At 37.2% G+C, this 17,953-nt stretch overlaps 1 protein-coding gene across 1 annotated transcript in view; it reads right to left on the bottom strand.

The window, feature by feature from the left end:
- Positions 1 to 17,953, bottom strand: part of LOC123512174 (vacuolar protein sorting-associated protein 35-like) — a 57,903-nt gene that overhangs the window by 36,882 nt on the left and 3,068 nt on the right. Inside the window, exons 2-4 of the mRNA XM_045268404.1 lie at positions 13,871 to 13,954; positions 11,659 to 11,865; positions 7,377 to 7,525 (exon numbers count right to left, since the gene is read on the bottom strand). Of these exons, the coding sequence (XP_045124339.1) occupies positions 7,377 to 7,525; positions 11,659 to 11,865; positions 13,871 to 13,954 (440 nt within the window). The remainder of the gene's footprint in view (positions 1 to 7,376; positions 7,526 to 11,658; positions 11,866 to 13,870; positions 13,955 to 17,953) is intronic.

Here is a 17,953-nt window from a genome sequence, read left to right as displayed (position 1 = left end):
ACTCAATAAATTAGTTACACAAGACCGTCCTTTTCTAAAACCAAATTGGCTATTTGATATTAATTTGTTGTCTTCAAGGAACTCGATCCATTGTTTCTTTATTATTCTTTCACACATCTTGCATTTTAAACTAATTAGTGATACCGGTCTGTAATTTAAAGGTTCTTCCTTCCTTCCGCTCTTATATATATGGGAACCACCTCAGCTCTTTTCCATTCTACTGGTACTGTTCCATTTTCTATTGAGCATTTTATGATGTTGTATATAGGACTTGCTAGTTCTTCCCTACATTCTTTCAGTATTCTGCCTGAGACTTCATCCAGTCCCATTGCCTTCTCTTCATTCAGTTCCTTCATTAACTCTTTTATTTCAAGCTTGGTTACTTTAATCTCTTTCATATAGATTCTCTCTATTACTCTGTGGCCTCTCGAATTTGGATTCCTTAGTAAAGACCTGGAATTTTTTATTTAATAGTTCTGCCATACTTTTTGGGTCTTCCACCATGCCATTCTCTCCTTTTAACCTTTCTATTGTTTCTTTTTGCATATTTTTTCCATTTATGAATCTATAGAACAATTTTGGTTGCTCCTTACATTTTTCGACAATGTCTTTTTCGAAGTTCTTTTCCTCTTCCTTCCTCACCTTAACATATTCATTTCTTGCTGCTTTGAAGTTTTCCTTATTTGCTGGATTCCTATTTCTCCTCCACCTTTTCCATGCTCCTCCATCTCTTTTCTCCTTTGCCTTGGCACACCTTGCATTAAACCAATCTTTCTTTCCTTCTTCTTTAGGTCTATATTTTGGGACATATTCCCTGACTCCTGTTTTGTATATTTCCAAAAATAAGTTATATTTGTCTTGCATTGTCTCTGAGTTTTCCATCTCCTTTTTATTTCAAGCTTGGTTACTTTAATCTCTTTCATATGGACAGTCTCTCTATTACCCTGTGGTCTTTCAAATTTGAATTCCTTAGTAAAGACCTTCTGAAATTTACTATTTAACAGTTCTGCCATACTTTTTGGGTCTTCCACCATTCCATTCTCTCCTTTTAACCTTTCTAATGTTTCTTTTTGTCTTATTTTTCCATTTATGAATCTGTAGAACAATTCTGGTTGTTCCTTACATTTTTTTGACAATGTCCTTTTCATAGTTCCTTTCTTCTTCCTTTCTCACTTTAGCATATTCATTTCTTGCTGTTTTGAAGTTTTCCTTATTTTCTGGATTTCTGTTTCTTCTCCACATTTTCCATGCTCCATCTCGTTTCTCCTTTGCCCTAGCACACCTTGCATTAACCCAATCTTTCTTTCCTTCTTCTTTAGGTCTATATTTTGGGACATATTCCCTGACTCCTGTTTTGTATATTTCCAAAAATAAGTTATACTTCTCTTGCTCTCTTGCACCGTCTCTGAGTTTTCCATCTCCTCCCAGTTTACGTTTTTTAAAATAGCTCTTGAGGTTCTCAATATCAGCCTTTCTGTAATTTAATCGGTCTCCTTTGTATGATTCATCTCTATCTTCCTTTCCTTCTTCTATATCCATTTCTAATATTATATGGTCACTCTTTCCCAATGGGCACTTATATCTTATATCATCGTTAATTTGTATATCCCTTGTAAAAACTAGGTCCAATCTCGCTGCCTCATCATTTCCTCTGAATCTTGTGTTTTCCTTTACTCTTTGGACCATCAAATTATCTATCATTAGGTTCAGGAATCTATCTCCCCAGGCTTCTTCCCCCATACCACTTTCATAATTTTCCCAGTCCACCTCCTTACAGTTGAAATCTCCTACTAATATCACTTTTCTCCTTTCTTTAATGATTCTTTTAAGACTCCTTATTGTGTCATTTATCATGTCTTTATATTCTTGTTCCAATGATTGTTAACTCCTTTTTATTAATATATATCTTAATATACAGTATTTCTGATTTTCCTTCCCCAAACTCCACTTGATTTACCACTATCTCCTTTCTTAACATCATCATGACTTCTCCTCCTTCTTTACCCACTCAGTCTGTGTGTGTGTGTGTGTGTGTGTGTGTGTGTGTGTGTGTGTGTGTGTGTGTGTGTGTGTGTGTGTGTGTGTGTGTGTGTGTGTGTGTGTGTTTAATCTGCTGTTTGGTCTGCTGCAGTCTCTGACGAGACAGCCAGACGTTACCCTACAGAACGAGCTCAGAGCTCATTATTTCCGATCTTCGGATAGGCCTGAGACCAGGCACTCACCACACACCAGGACAACAAGGTCACAACTCCTCAATTTACATCCCATACCTACTCACTGCTAGGTGAACAGGGGCTACACGTGAAAGGAGACATACCCAAATATCTCCACCCGGCCAGGGAATCGAACCCCAGTCCTCTGGCTTGTGAAGCCAGCGCTCTAACCACTGAGCTACCGGGTGTGTGTGTGTGTGTGTGTGTGTATATTTACCTAGTTGTATTTACCTAGTTGTAGTTTTACAGGGCCTGGGCTTTATGCTCGTATGGTCCCGTCTCCATATCTACACTTATCCAGTTTTTCTTTAAAACTATGTACACTCTTTGCTGACACCACTTCCTCACACAAACTGTTCCAGGTCTCAACACATCTTTGCGGGAAACTAAATTTTTTAACATCTCTCAGACATCGTCCCTTCCTTAGTTTCTTACTATGCGATCTTGTGCTTCTAAAGTCATATTCTTCTCTCAGGATCAGTTTCTTATTATCCACTTCATCCATTCCGTTAATCAATTTGTAAACTTGTATCAGATCCCCTCTCTCTCTTCTCTGCTCCAAGGTTGGTATATCCATTGCCTTTAGTCTCTCCTCATATGCCATCCCTTTAAATTCTGGAACCATTCTTGTAGCCATTTTTTGTAGTCTCTCTAATTTTCTTATGTGTTTCTTTTTATGGGGAGTCCACACAACTCCTGCATATTCCAATCTAGGTCTTATTTTAGTACTTATCAATTTCTTCATCATTTCCTTGTCCATATAGTGAAATGCTACTCCAATATTCCTTAGCAAATTATACGTCTCTCTGAAAATTCTATCAATATGGCTTACCGGTTGATTATTTTCTTCCATTGTCACTCCCAAGTCCTTTTCCTTTTTTACTTTTTTCTAGTTCTACTCCATCTCCCATCTGTGTGTGTGTGTGTGTGTGTGTGTGTGTGTGTGTGTGTGTGTTATATATATATATATATATATATATATATATATATATATATATATATATATATATATATATATATATATATATATATATATATATACATATAATAAACATGTGTACAAAATATTTCTAGATTACCAATTACATTCAATTCTTTTTTACTGATAAAACTGAAGATAGTAAATACGTAAGAGTTCATTAGATTTCAAAAGGATAATGAACAAAAAGAAGTTCAGTACACTAACCATCATTAAAAATCTTAACTGAGTTACTGTTTACACAGAGGCGATTGAATGCTCACTGCTGATACTGTATGAGTGTGGACAGCAATGGCTTGCTCCAAAGCCAAACACTACCTCACACACACACCATCCTCAAGTCACTGGTTCTGAACCTGAGTCACAAGGATTCACAAAGCCAAGTCATCAGATTCATGATCACGAGAAAGGTTTAATAGTGTTCAGCTCTGATTCACAGGAACAGCACAGATCTGTTATTAGAGATTGTTGGGTACAGTATTTGGAAGAGTGGAAACTGGTACTGGGCAAGGTTTAAGTGTAGATAATATCAGGGCCTGTCTACACTAGGCGTGGGCAGTTGGGGAATCGTGCAACTTTTCCATCTCAATTACCACATATGGTAAAGTAGGTAGGGCTACACAGTGGGCAAAGAAGTTTTAAGTGAGTGGCATTTTGGGATGATGACATGATTAAATGTGGAAAACTAGTTGCTTTTTGGAAGCAAGAGCATGAATGTGTTGCTCATGCTCCTCAAGTCTCCCCTCTCGCAATGTGTGAAAATAATTTTCAGTGGATGTGGGCACTGACCAGTACTTCATAGACCTCCTACAGCAGTACCCATGTTTGTGGTAAACCAAAAACAGTAATTGCAAAAATAAAATAGTCGGAAATGCAAGCTTCAATGAGACTGACAAATGCACAGGGTTTTGACAATGCCAGTCTTGTGTGTGGACACTCACTCACCCCCATTATCCCCTTATCAGTCTGCCTGCTTTCCCGACTGCCCATTCCTAGTGTAAACGTAGCTTTAGAGCTGCTGGAGCACTTGAGTGAAACAGGCTTGTAATATATTCCATAACATATCACACTGGACACAAATCCCTAGGTTGCTGAACATTTCTGAGGCCAGCTGTAGGTGATGGACAAACCCTATTTATGGTGGGCCAGTATGTGAGTACTTGTGGTGTGAAGTGACATCTGCTGTAAAAACATTTATATTTAGTTTCTAGAATACTGAGGTGTTTCAACCAATGAACACTTTGTTGCTAGAATAACAATGGTATGAATACATAATCTGTGTCTGCTACAGTCACTATCACCTCAGCATGTTTGTCCATTGTCCCACAGTGAGACAGCCACTAGACTTAGGACAACTTGTCATGGCCCTCTCTTTTTGAGGTATTTTCAGAAATAGGTGTCACATAAAGATTAATAGAAGATATTTACTTTTTTTCCTATAATTTTAAGAGATTTTTTCAATCATCTTTCTTTTATATTAGTAGCACACAGAAGAAAAAATCTTTTTAAAAGTCTCCAAAGGAAAGGAAGATTTTAACCTGTATGAACAAATCAACCTTGAAACACAAGGCATTGAATATATGTTTCCATATTTCTCTGAGTTGCAATAATCAATAATGGATAAAGTGTCTGGACTGGAGACTCAGTCCTCCATATATTTCTTCTTATAATGACAAGACACACAGAGGGAAAGGGAGATTCAGTTTCCTTTAACCTATATGTAAATGCCTTTAATTACTTAACACTCTTGGAGGGGAATACCAAACACACACACAAAAAATCTTTTATATGAAAAAAAAAGCCTGCTTAAGACAATACTGCTTTCTTGAACCCACCACTCAAAGCATATACTAACTCAATTAATTCTTTATATGAAGGAGGAAAATGGATGACCAACATCATAAACTGTGTGGGGAAAATAGCCCATGCAACTGCTGATCCAGCAAAAGTAGGATAGAAGACATCCAAATCTAAAGGCTAATTTAATTGTCAAGGTGTGTTGAAATCCCTGTCTTGAACCAGTTCAGGTGTAGGAAAAGGGAAACAAAGACAGACAGACAGACAGCTCTAGGGTTTATCCATGAAAGAAGTAAAACATTAAATATAATGCTAACTCTTGTATCATTAAGTCACACAGAATAGAGGTGAGAGTAAATAGAAAATCTAGTGCAGTGATGTTATGCAAGGGAAGAAGGCATGCAAATACCAATTTCAGAAGAGCAGTAATCAGGAAAAATATTGTAGAATATATCAAGAGATGCAACACTGTAGCATGAAATCAGAGATTCAAGTCAGTCAGTAATAGGAAGGTAGCCAAAACCACCTTGTTTAGTAAAGCCATATTGAATCTCTTCATATATCAGAGACAAACACAAATAATATCTCTATATAGAAAATGGAAGAAAAGAATGGAAAAAAACTGTTGGAAATGATACAGAACTCCAAACTTTATAGAAGGTATTCCAGCAAGAGCTTGGACATGAAACTGCCACAAGGGAGACACTAGAATGTAAATAAAGATGAGATAATTGTCTGGAAGTTATGCTGAGAAATTGTGAGATGGAATTGGATTTTTGAGGCATTGAAAATGAACAGTTTGCCTCACCACATTCTGAAATTACAAGAGTTAAGAGTTCTGTAGTTCCTCTTCATGAATGACAATACATAGTGAGTTGGTTAATTGATAACTGAGTTATCAGCATGAGTGAACAGAGCTTGAAATTTGTCTATGAAGATAATTTAGGAATAATAGAAATTGAAAGATTGGGCAAAGTCCTGTGAAACATCCCAATTTATAGGTTTAGGAGCATAGTGGCTGTCTGCCAATGTAGCAAAAGAACAGTCAGAAAGAAAACATGAATCTCCAAAGAGATTGATAAAGGTTGTATGTATGAAGGAAGTTTACAATTAATAAAGATTTATGACAGACTTTACTATAGCTAATGATTTGTAAAGACAACAGTAACTCCTCCAACTATAAGAATGTCCTTTATAGAATCCTTATTGACAATTATGAAAAAAAGTTGTGGATAGATACACATAAAAATATCCCCCATGAGGAAAATTAAAAGCTTTACAAAGATATGAAATAACACCAATGTCTAGACTGAATGATTAGAGCAATCATCCAACTTGTAAACAGCCTGAAGAAACTTTCACCAAGAAGGAAAAGCTGAAGTTGATAAACAAACTGCAGTTTGCATAGGCAAGGAGCAAACACATAAGCACAGTTTCAGTGAATGAAAGAACTCCCACAAGGCCAAAAGCCTTTTGAGAATCAAGGTATAGACAGCAAATAAAACATTAGAAAATATTTCAATAACAGGCATCATATAGTCAGAGTGAAGTGAAAAAGAAACAAGGCCAGACTTATTAATGTTGGGTTAATAGCAAAGGTCTGAGTGAAACGTCCAGCTTTAATGACTGAGTGACAGTGGTGTCACTGATTAATAAAGGAAAGAAAGATGATAAAAAAAATTTTCAAGATGTTTTCTCTGGATGCCAAAGTCACAAGCAGTAGATTTGGTAAATTTTGACATTTCTTTTTAATACTACTTTGAGTGTACAATAAGAGTCACTAGAAACACACAAGATGTCTATGTATGCACAACAGGATGTAACTTGTGAATGACAGAGTATTACTGTTACTGTTATCATGCACATGGAGGAACCTCTTTCCCTCTTACCCCTGCATCATCCTTGTGGACAGCAAAGGCCAAGGTAATGTGAGAATTATATGGCAAAATGACATGAAGATATGCACTAATACCATGAATCTCCCTATGACATAAACCAATAATAATATCAGTGCTTGTTCTAACCCAGGAGCACCATTTGATAAACATTAAAAGCTCCCTTTTCAGTTCAACTATCTACTTCAAGGCTTCACTAATTCACTTCTTCAAGCCAACAATATTGGTGAATGCTGTACATGACTCAATGCCTCACATCTACCTTTGTCTACATGACAGGAGTTTAAAAGAATCTCCACAATTGAAACTTTTCTTGTAATTACACAGTGGCACAAAATAAGCAGTAATGGATTTACAAATATAGTTATTTTTTATTCCTTTTTCATACGAAGCAGCAAAAATCTTCTAGCAATGTAAAGAAGAAAAAAGAAAAACTGTGACTATTAGCACCAACACAGCACCATAAAAACATCACTACTAAAAATCACTTACTTTTCAATGTTGAGTTTCTGGAAGACTTCAAGTGTGTTTTCCAGAACCTTATCCACATAATTGATCTGATCTGGGTAACACTTCTGTGCCAGGTTAACGAGGGACACCTGCAGGCTCACCATGTCCTCCATCGGCATGTCAGGCCGAGACTGCACCACAAAACAAGATCAAACATTAAGTGACACAGGTATACAGGAAAGCCAGAAAAGATAACATGAAACCAAAGCTAAGGATAAATCAAATATGTTCAACAACTAAATAGCATGTTGATTAAAAAGCCTAAGAGAGAGAGAGAGAGAGAGAGAGAGAGAGAGAGAGAGAGAGAGAGAGAGAGAGAGAGAGAGAGAGAGAGAGAGAGAGAGAGAGAGCATCTTTTCATATCTCCATAGCAAGAAAAAAAAAAAAAAAAAAAAAAAGAGTGATAAAACATCAGGAAAAGACAAAGGTTACTAAATAAAAACTTGAACTCAAACTATAACAAATTTTCCTTCTTAACCTCTTCACTCTGGACAATAAAAAATGGCCCCAGCACCATATACAGGCTGGGAGATGAAAGGGGATACCTGACTCAGAGGCAGCTTGCTCACTCACTCACTCACTCACTCACTCTCTCTCTCCTCAATGGAAATAAAAATGATAATAGTGAGTGATTTTTCATACTTGGTACATACATTATGAAATAAACCCATACAAATCTTAGAGAGAACAAAAATTAAAGTTTGGCTGCTCTTGGCAATTTTCTAAGATGATAAAAAACAGAAAACAGCTGAAAGTACTTCACTTTTATGATAAACTAATCATAATAAGTCCTATACTTACATATTGGTTCAAGCAAAAATTAATAAAATTATTACCAGCACTGGTACCTATCCTGGTTTGAGCCAATCCAATACCTTTGTAGTAATGATGAAAGTCAAGTAAGCCATCGTATCCTATATGACCTACATTCTGAAAAATCTCTTACAGTATCCGGGGAAAAAAAAAAATACACCACAAATACAAAATACATGTCCTCATATTGAAGGGGTTAAACAGGAAGGGAATCAGCCAAGGGCAACAAAAATGTGTTGGAAAAAAAATAAAGAGAAAAAAAAAAAAAAAAAAAAAAGGCCCACTGAGGTGCTTGTCCCAAATAGGTAAAAAGAGCTAACCAAAACTATAGGACAAACATTTAGAAACCTCCCTCTTAAATGATTTCAAGTCATAGAAAGATAAAGATTGTCTTCTGTATCTATGATATGTCACTAAAAACTAAATAAATTAAGTAACTGAGTTATAGAAGATTAATGATGAAGTAAAAAATCACAATTATCAGGATGTGTCCAAAGTACAGTTTTTAATTACATTTCTTTCAAGTCATATCTGTACTGGCATCACCTTCCAGATGACCATCAAGATACTTGTACTAGCCAACTCTTGCTACAATTTTGTCTTTTATTTTCACATGATCTGAAACTTTGGGATTTATCTTAACTTTACTATTATTTCCTCAGTTTCCTTTGCATTCAATATAGATTCTTTATTTCATATCACTCAACAAAGTAGTTGACCTATGCAATATAATTCCTAAAATCATCTAATATCTCTGGCATTTTGCCTCTGCTAGTTGGGGGGACATGAAGAGGTATTATGCTTATTTTCCCTGGAATGATTGCTGCTTCTGTGTCAGAGACCCATCTCTGTGCACTCAACACATAACAGAGGCAACGGTGTTTGGCATGAAGGCGTACATTCCTCATTCTTTTTCTCAACCTAGACCTTCTCAACTTAGTTAAACAAAGCCTGTTCTCATGCTATACATGATAGAGAACTTGTCCACAAAAGATACTTGAGCCTTTCATCTCCTGAATCTCATGCACTTTATATTTCTGCCCGGAATCATGCCAATTATGTTCTTCAACTTGCCAAACACTCCATAAATAGAAAATGTAAACATCTTTCAAACTCTAACTCCCCTTGAGACTTCTGGCATCTGGCCAAAAACATCTCCAATAACTTTACTTCTTCATCTTTCCCTTCTTTACTTCATCCTGATTGCACCACTGCCATCTCTTCTGTCTCTAAAGCTGAACTTTTCTCTCAAACCTTTGCTAACAATGCCACCTTGGATGATTCTAAGCTTGTCCCTCCCTCTCCTTCTGACTATTTCATGCCTACAATTAAAGTTCTTTGTAATGATGTTTTCCATGCTCTCACTGGCCTACATGCTCAGAAGGCTTATGGACCTGATGGGGTCCCTCCTATTGTTCTCAAGAACTGTGCTTCCATGCTTGCACCTTGTCTGGCCAAACTCTTTCAACTCTATCAACTACTACCTTTCCTTTTTGCTGGAAGTTTCCCTACATTCAGCCTGTTCCTAAAAAGGGTGACCGTTCTAATCCCTCAAACTACCATCCTATAGCTTTAAACTCTTGCTTGTCTAAAGTTTTTTAACCTATCCTCAATAGGAGGATCTTAAACATGTCACTTCACAATCTTCTATATAATCGTCAGTATGGCTTCTGTCAAGGTCACTCTACTGGTGATCTTCTGGCTTTCCTTACTGAGTTTTGGTCATCCTCTTTTAGAGATTTCAGTGAAACTTTTGCTGTCACGTTAGATATGTCAAAAGCTTTTGATAGAGTCTGGCACAAAGCTTTGATTTCAAAATTGCCCTCCTACAGTTTCTATCCTTACATCTGCAACTTTATTTCAAGTTTCCTTTCCAATCATTCTATTACAGCTGTGGTAGACGGCCACTGTTCTTCTCCTAAATCTATTAATAGTGGTGTTCCTCAGGGTTCTGTCCTGTCACCCACTCCCTTTCTATTATGCATAAATGATTTTCTTAACCAAACTTCTTGCCCTATCAACTCCTACACTAATGATACCACCCTACATCTTTCTATGTCCTTTCAGAGACGACCAACCCTTCAGGAAGTCAACAGATCATGAAGAGATGTCACAGAATGCATGACTTCTGATCTTTCTAAGATTTCTGATTGGATCAGAGAAAACTTAGTAGTGTTCAATGCCTCAAAAACTCAATTCCTCCATCTATCAACTCCACACAACCTTCCAGACAACTATCCCCTCTTCTTCAATGACACTTAAATGTCTCCCTCTTCCACACTAAGTATCCTCAGTCTGTCCTTTACTCATAATCTTAACTGGAAACTTCACATCTCATCTCTCACTAAAACAGTTTCTATGAAGTTAGGCATTCTGAGGTGCCTCTGCCAGTTTTTCTCACCCCTACAACTGCTAACTGTACAAGGGCCTTATCCATCCTTGTATGGAGTACTTTTCACATGTTTGGGGGGGGGGGTTTCCATTCACACAGTTTTATAAGAAAGGGTGAAATCAAAAGCTTTTCATTTCATCAACTCCCCTCCTCTGAATGACTGTCTTCAGCCTCTTTCTCACCGCCAAAATGTTGCATCTCTTTCTATCTTTTATCGCTACTTTCAAGCTGTTTTATTAATCTTGCAGTGGCATAGTGGATAAGGTGGTGAGCGTAGGATCACGCATAGTTTCGAATCCCACCATGTATCGCCTTGATACTTTGCCATTTGTTGAGTGGTTTAAAGTTACCTACATGACACCATGATACCTGGGTTCTAGGTGGTTACACCAAAGATGCGAGTGGGTGGTGATATGGGCCCTAATATGGGTACCAATATAAATAAAATCGCCTGTGCCACTAATGGATGGATGCTTAACAACGCTTCAAGTTACCTACAGGCGCTATAGGCCAGCACATTAAAAAAATGTTTCCCCTCCTGTGGCCTTGCTGAACAAGGCTTTCTTCTTCCTCTCACTCCTATTCTGTCCAACTCTCTAATACAAGAATTAACCAATACTCTCAATCATTCATACCTTTCTTTAGTAAACTCTGGAACTCCCTGCCTGCTTCTGTATTTCCATCTTTTTACTGCTTGACTTCTTTTAAGAGGGAGATTTTAAGACATTTGTCCCTGTCTTTTGGCTAATTCTTGATCAATCTTTTGGGGAAATTGCAATTCGAGTGGGTCTTTTCTTTTTTTTTTTCTTTTAATCTTTTGCTGTCCTTGGCTAGTTTCCCTCTTGTATAAAAATAAAAAAAATTCTGCAGATTTCAAAATGGTCTGACTGCTAAAATAAATCCTACAGTCATATGCAAGCAAACTGAATATAATCAGGAACAAGATATATGCTAGGGGTGCACCTGCATCAGTAAACAATATAGTATTTGATTTCACATTAAGTATTAAATTGTACAGAAGTCTTTGTGTTAAACACCAGAAATGCCTCTCCATCTCACCTTGATGACTTGAGAAACCTGCTCTGAGAATATTTCAAAGAGCTTGATGTCCTCAGGAATGCCGCTGCCATCCTCCCGGTGGGCAAAGTTGGCAAGGCGATCAATGAGGGAGATAATAATGTTCTTGACATTGACTTCTGAGTGCAACTCTGCACAAGCCTTAAGGAAAGCACTGAGGGTCTGCAGGTGGAACTCATCAGGGAACACCTGAAGAGGAGGAAAAGATTGTTAGATCAATCACAAATCTGTCAAACCACTTGTTCATTTGTCATTCAGATGTAGTTTTCATTTCTAATGTTAAAATTACCTTGTTAAGATCATCACAATATGAAAGGATATAACTGTGAATTAATTGTTATTCATAAATCAATTTGTGTTAGCAGTATATTCTATTCCTATCACTAGAGCTTCTCATCATCTGAACCTCATGCAGTTTACATTTCTGCCTAGAATCATTCCAAGACTGTTCTCAAACTAGCTATAAACTTAATAGAAAATTATAGTAACCTTTCTCCTCTTCTAACTTGTAACTTGACTATTTTTCACTCTCTCTCTCTCTCTCTCTCTCTCTCTCTCTCTCTCTCTCTCTCTCTCTCTCTCTCTCTCTCTCTCTCTCTCTCTCTCTCTCTCTTCATTGGAATACTGCAACTGCTCATCTGATCTTACTGCAAGCAAAGCATTTACTACTTTTTCTAACGCTATCATGCCTATCTCTCTTTAATACAAAAAGTTAACATATGAGGCACCTAGAGCCAGAGTAATGCAAGTGACACTCCAGCCAAATTAATTATTTTTACTGCACTGTCTTCCCCCACCTTCCTACTGTGGCAGGAAGTGGAGTTGAAGTCAGAATGGACACCACAAAAGGGTCGAAAACCCACCCAAATGCAGTTATCTATAGACCCTTCGTGTTGTTCTCAAAGCAAGGCGATGAGCAGTTGGAGCCAGAATAAAGTAACTCCCACCTAGCAGCCTGTGAGCCAATGATGGCAGCAGCCTGCCTCCCCCACACCTCACACCACACAGACACTTATGCAGACATACACCCTCAGCCAACCTGCCACCACTGAATGACACTCTGCCTTTCTTTTATGCTAATAAGCAAGATTTTATCATTATGGCAGACAACAACATGCCCCCATGAGGAGCCAGAACCTTTTAGGGGAAAGAAGAGTGTGCGTAATCCTGCTGAGTGGAAGAAAAACTTAGCTAAAAGATGAAGGACTATGAGAGAAGCATATGTGAGCAGGTCTACAAGCCACCACATACAGGCGTGATAATTTTCTTTCTTTCTTATTCAGCACCACTATAAATAAAATTGCCTGTGCCACTAATGGGTGGAAGCTGAACAGTGCTTCCCACATATACTCTTCAAGTATGTCTATTGGTGCTATAGGCCATAACATAAAAAAAAAAAAGTTATCCTTCATAATGAATTATTTTCTGGGATTGTTAGTTGTTTGCTTCCATTTTCTGGCATTGAAAGGACAGCCATTTTTCTACAGTTTATCACTCTCCCCTGTTATTGGGTGGTCAGATAAGGAAGTATGTGCACGAGTGTCACTTATGTTTTTGCTTAATAAAATTAATACATCAGTCAAGAATGGTTTCAATGGTGGTGAATCTCATTGAACTGAAACTTGACACAGGAACAGAGATAAACAATACATGCAAGTTTGATTAACAAAATATTGCAAGTGTTTTTGTTGTTTCTACAAATAAACTGGATAAAAAAAAAGTCATCCATTAGCCTTTCAGAATCCTTTAGGTTCACTAAATGCCCAGGTATAGACTGTAAACCACATGCAATAGAAAACATTTTGAAGCCAAGCCCTACTTCATATCTCAATTAATTGAGGAGATATTGCATTCTGAATGTTGCAAAACTTTCAACACTTTCTCTCTCTCTGTTTTTCATTTCTGCCACTTGTTACTCTGGCTCTAGGCGCCTAATACATTCTCAATGTTTTATCTTTTTCTGGTAAACTTTAAAACTCCCTCCCTATATTTATATTTCTCCTTCCTATGACTTTGACTCTTTAAATAAGAAAGTTTCAAGGCACCTCAAAAAATTCTGGATATTTCTTTTTGGCTTTCCCTTTGGGAGTTAGCACCTTAATGGAGCTTTTTTCTTACAATTACAAGTTTTCATTAATTACTTAATATTACACTTAATTGAATGTTGAGTAATTAACGTGAGTTCCCTTCCTACCTGAATGATACACTCCATCAAATACTCCTGAGAGAGAGGGTCACGGCAGCTCACAGCTTGCTCCAGGATGCCCGGCAGAACCATCTGAGTGGGGCACAAAAGGAATTTAGTTTATATATCAAAGAAAAATTCTGAGAAAAAGAAGCTTCACCTATAAACATTACTTAACAATGGATGTAAAAGACATTTTTACAGCACAATATATATATGAAAGAAATTCATTTGGCTAAACTTCAAATTACCTTTACTCTTCAAAATCAAGCAATCATTTGAAATTCTCACTTCATCTATATCCTTCTATCCTTTGCTTTCATTCTATCCTCTTTCTAATTCACCTTCTACTCCATTCTTCACTTTTGGATCATGTAGATTCTATTCCCTCCATTCCCCTTCTCATTGTATACATCACATGGCATCTCATCCTTCCTCTGTGGCCATACTTTATATGCATGTTTCTTTCTCAGCAAAGTCATAACAAAGGCAACACAATATAATCAACAAGTGTAAATCTTCACACACACACACACACACACACACACACACACACACACACACACACACACACACACTGTAACTGAAGTGAAAGAGAGGAATGACGAAAGAACAGAGGAGGAAAAGACCAAGTTTTTTTGGAGGATGAGAAATGGGAGGCTAAAGAAGTGGTGGATAAAACAGACGGAATAGACATTACATGGAAGAATGAGACTAGGAATGGATTACAAGTGACTTACAGGAATATAGATGGATTTCTGTCTAAGAGGCTAGAATGTATGGATTACCTAAGAAATAACGAACCGGACATAATGTGTGTAGTGGAAACAAAGCTAAGGCCCAAAATAAAGCTAGACTGGTTTGTTGTAAAAAACTACAAAGTATGGAGAAATGATAGAAAAAATAAAGGAGGTGGTGGTATAATGGTTCTTACTAAGGAAGATCTGATAGTGAAGGAGGTGAACTATAGTAAGAGAAATGAGGAAGTGATAAGTATGCTTATAACAGATGGCAAGAGGGACATTAATATTATAACAGTATACATACCACCCAGAACCAGTGCTTGGGAATATGAACAGTACCAAATGGTGATGATAAATACTCTTAGAGAGAATGAAGCAAGAACTCATCAGAAAGGATAGAGTGATGATAGTCGGAGACTTTAATTATAAAGAAATAGTGTGGGAAGACTACAAAGTGGTGAATGGTGGTGAGTGGGCAGAGGAATTGTTAAACGTAGCAACAAATAACTTGATGACACAGTGGGTGAGATCACCAACAAGGTGCAGGGGACAAGATGTTGCAGCAAGGTTGGATTTGGTATTTACCAGGGCATCTCTAAAAGAGGAAATTGAACATAAATGTCCCTTGGGGAGAAGCGATCATGATGTCCTAAGCTTTGAGCTGGATACGGAATTAAGCACGAATAAGATTGTGGAACGAGGGAGGAAAAATTAAATTATATTAGGGCAAATTATAACCATATAAGGGAGTTCTTTAATGAAATTGACTGGTCCGTGGTATACCAGGAAAGGGATATGCAATTGAAATACAATAAATTTATGGATTTGTATAACTCTGCTGTGAAAAAGTTTGTGCCATATTACAGAAAGAGGACTTTAAATAATAAACAGTGGTTTAATAGAAATTGTGAAGAAGCAAAAAAGAACAAAGAAAAGGCATGGAAGAAACTTAAGAAAAACAGTGATGTATTATCAAGAGAAGTTTACAAAACAGCAAGGAATAGATATGTTGAAGTAAGGAGAACAGCACAGAAGGAATATGAACAGAGGGTGGTGGAAAACTGTGATAGTGACCCAAAATGTTTTACAAATTCATAAATGGAAAACTAAATATAAGGGAGGCAATAGTAAAGGTAAAAAACGGGGAAGAAGTATATGAAGATGCTGGAGATATAGCTGAAATTTTGAACGACAACTTTTGCAAAGTGTTTACAAAGGAGGAGCATTTTATGGGAGGAAGGCCTACAGAAATAAAGCAAATGCAGGACATCATGGTTACTAAGGAAGATGTAAGGAAAATTATAAGCAATCTGGATATTAATAAATCAATGGGGCCTGATGGCATATCTGGGAGGTTGCTAAATGAATGTAAGGATCAATTGTTGAACCCGTATTTGATATTGTGGAAACCTCCATACAAACAGGATTAGTCCCAAAAGAGTGGAAAAGAGCTGACATTGTGCCTATATATAAGAATGGTAGTAGAATGGAACCGCTAAATTATAGACCAGTATCGTTGACTAGTATATTGTGCAAGGTATGTGAAGAAGTAATTAAAGCTAAGTGGAGTGAGTATCTAGAAAGTGAAAACATTCTGAGTGAAAGACAGTTTGGTTTCAGAAAAGGAAGATCGTGTATCCAATTTATTATGTTTTTATTCAAGAGTGACTGACATACTACAACATAGAGAGGGATGGGTGGATGCTATCTACCTGGACTTGAGAAAGGCCTTTGATAAAGTACCACACAATAGACTGATGTGGAAACTAAAGAAGATTGGAGGAGTAAATGATAAACTAGCAAAATGGATGGAAAATTACTTAGTGGGAAGAGAAATGAGAACAGTGGTGAGAGGAAGGAAGTCCGAGTGGAAGAAGGTAACCAGTGGAGTTCCACAAGGGTCAGTGCTTGGTCCCATCATGTTTTTGATTTATGTTAATGATATGCCAGTAGGAATTGACAGTTACATGAACATGTTTGCGGACGATACTAAAATTATGAGGAGAGTAAAGAATGTGGAAGATTGTAACAAGTTACAGGAAGATCTTGATAAAATATATGAGTGGAGTAAGGAGTGGCAGATGGAATTTAATATAGACAAGACCCATGTTATGAAAATGGGAAGAAGTAGATACAGACCAAACTGGGATTACAGGCTGGGTGATGAGAAAATTAAAGAGACCAATGAGGAGAAAGACTTAGGAGTAACCATGCAAAACACTTTGTCACCGGAGAAACACATTAACAAGATTTTTGGAAAACATATAACATGCTTCAAAATATTGGCCTTGCATTCCACTACCTAGATGAAGGAATGATGAAGAAGATATTATGTACCTTAATAAGACCCCAGTTAGAATATGCAGCTTGTGTCTGGTCACCATATGAAGAAAAATGTGAAGAAGGTAGAAAGGGTACAGAGGCTGGCAACAAGGATGGTACCAGGACTCAGGAGTTAGACTATGAGGAAAGACTGAGGAAGCTGGGGCTGACCACATTAGAAGAGAGAAGAACAAGAGGAGACATGATAACTATGTATAAATTGGTGAACAAGATTGACATACTGGACAGAGAGTTGATAAAGGTGACCACAATTAATCATCTCCGAGGACATGGAAAAAAGCTAATAAAAGACATCTGTCTAAATGACGTGAGAAAATACAGTTTCCCGCATCGTAGCATTCATAAGTGGAATAAACTGAGCAGTGATGTCGTTGATGCGGTGTATGTCAATCAGATGAAAGAGAGATATGACAGGAATGGACAAGGAGACAGGACACACAGAGCTTAGCTCGGGCCCTGTAATACACAAATAGGTAAATACACAAAAAGAAACAATAGAAAGGTTAAAAGGAGAAAATGGGATGGTGGAAGACCCAAAAAGCATGGCAGAACTGTTAAATAATAAGTTCCAGGATGTCTTTACTAAGGAATCCAAATTTGAAAGACCACAGGGTAATAGAGAAACCATCTATATAGAAGAGATTAAAGTAACCAAGCTTAAAATAAAAGAATTAATGAAGGAACTGGATGAAGAAAAGGCAATGGGACCAGATGAAGTCTCAGGCAGAATACTGAAAGAATGTAGGGAAGAACTAGCAAGTCCTATATACAACATCATAAAATGCTCAATAGAAAATGGAACAGTACCAGTGGAATGGAAAAGAGCTGAGGTGGTTCCCATATATAAGAGCGGAAGGAAGGAAGAACCTCTAAATTACAGACCAGTATCACTAACTAGTGTAATGTGTAAGATGTGTGAAAGAGTAATAAAAAAACAATGGATCGAGTTCCTTGAAGACAACAAATTACTATCGAATAGCCAATTTGGCTTTAGAAAAGGTCGGTC

The sequence above is a fragment of the Portunus trituberculatus genome, chromosome 33 (assembly GCF_017591435.1).
Source record: "Portunus trituberculatus isolate SZX2019 chromosome 33, ASM1759143v1, whole genome shotgun sequence".
Lineage (NCBI taxonomy): Eukaryota > Metazoa > Arthropoda > Malacostraca > Decapoda > Portunidae > Portunus > Portunus trituberculatus.
Note: the sequence above shows the minus strand (reverse complement) of the source record. Positions and strands in the feature narration are given on the sequence as shown.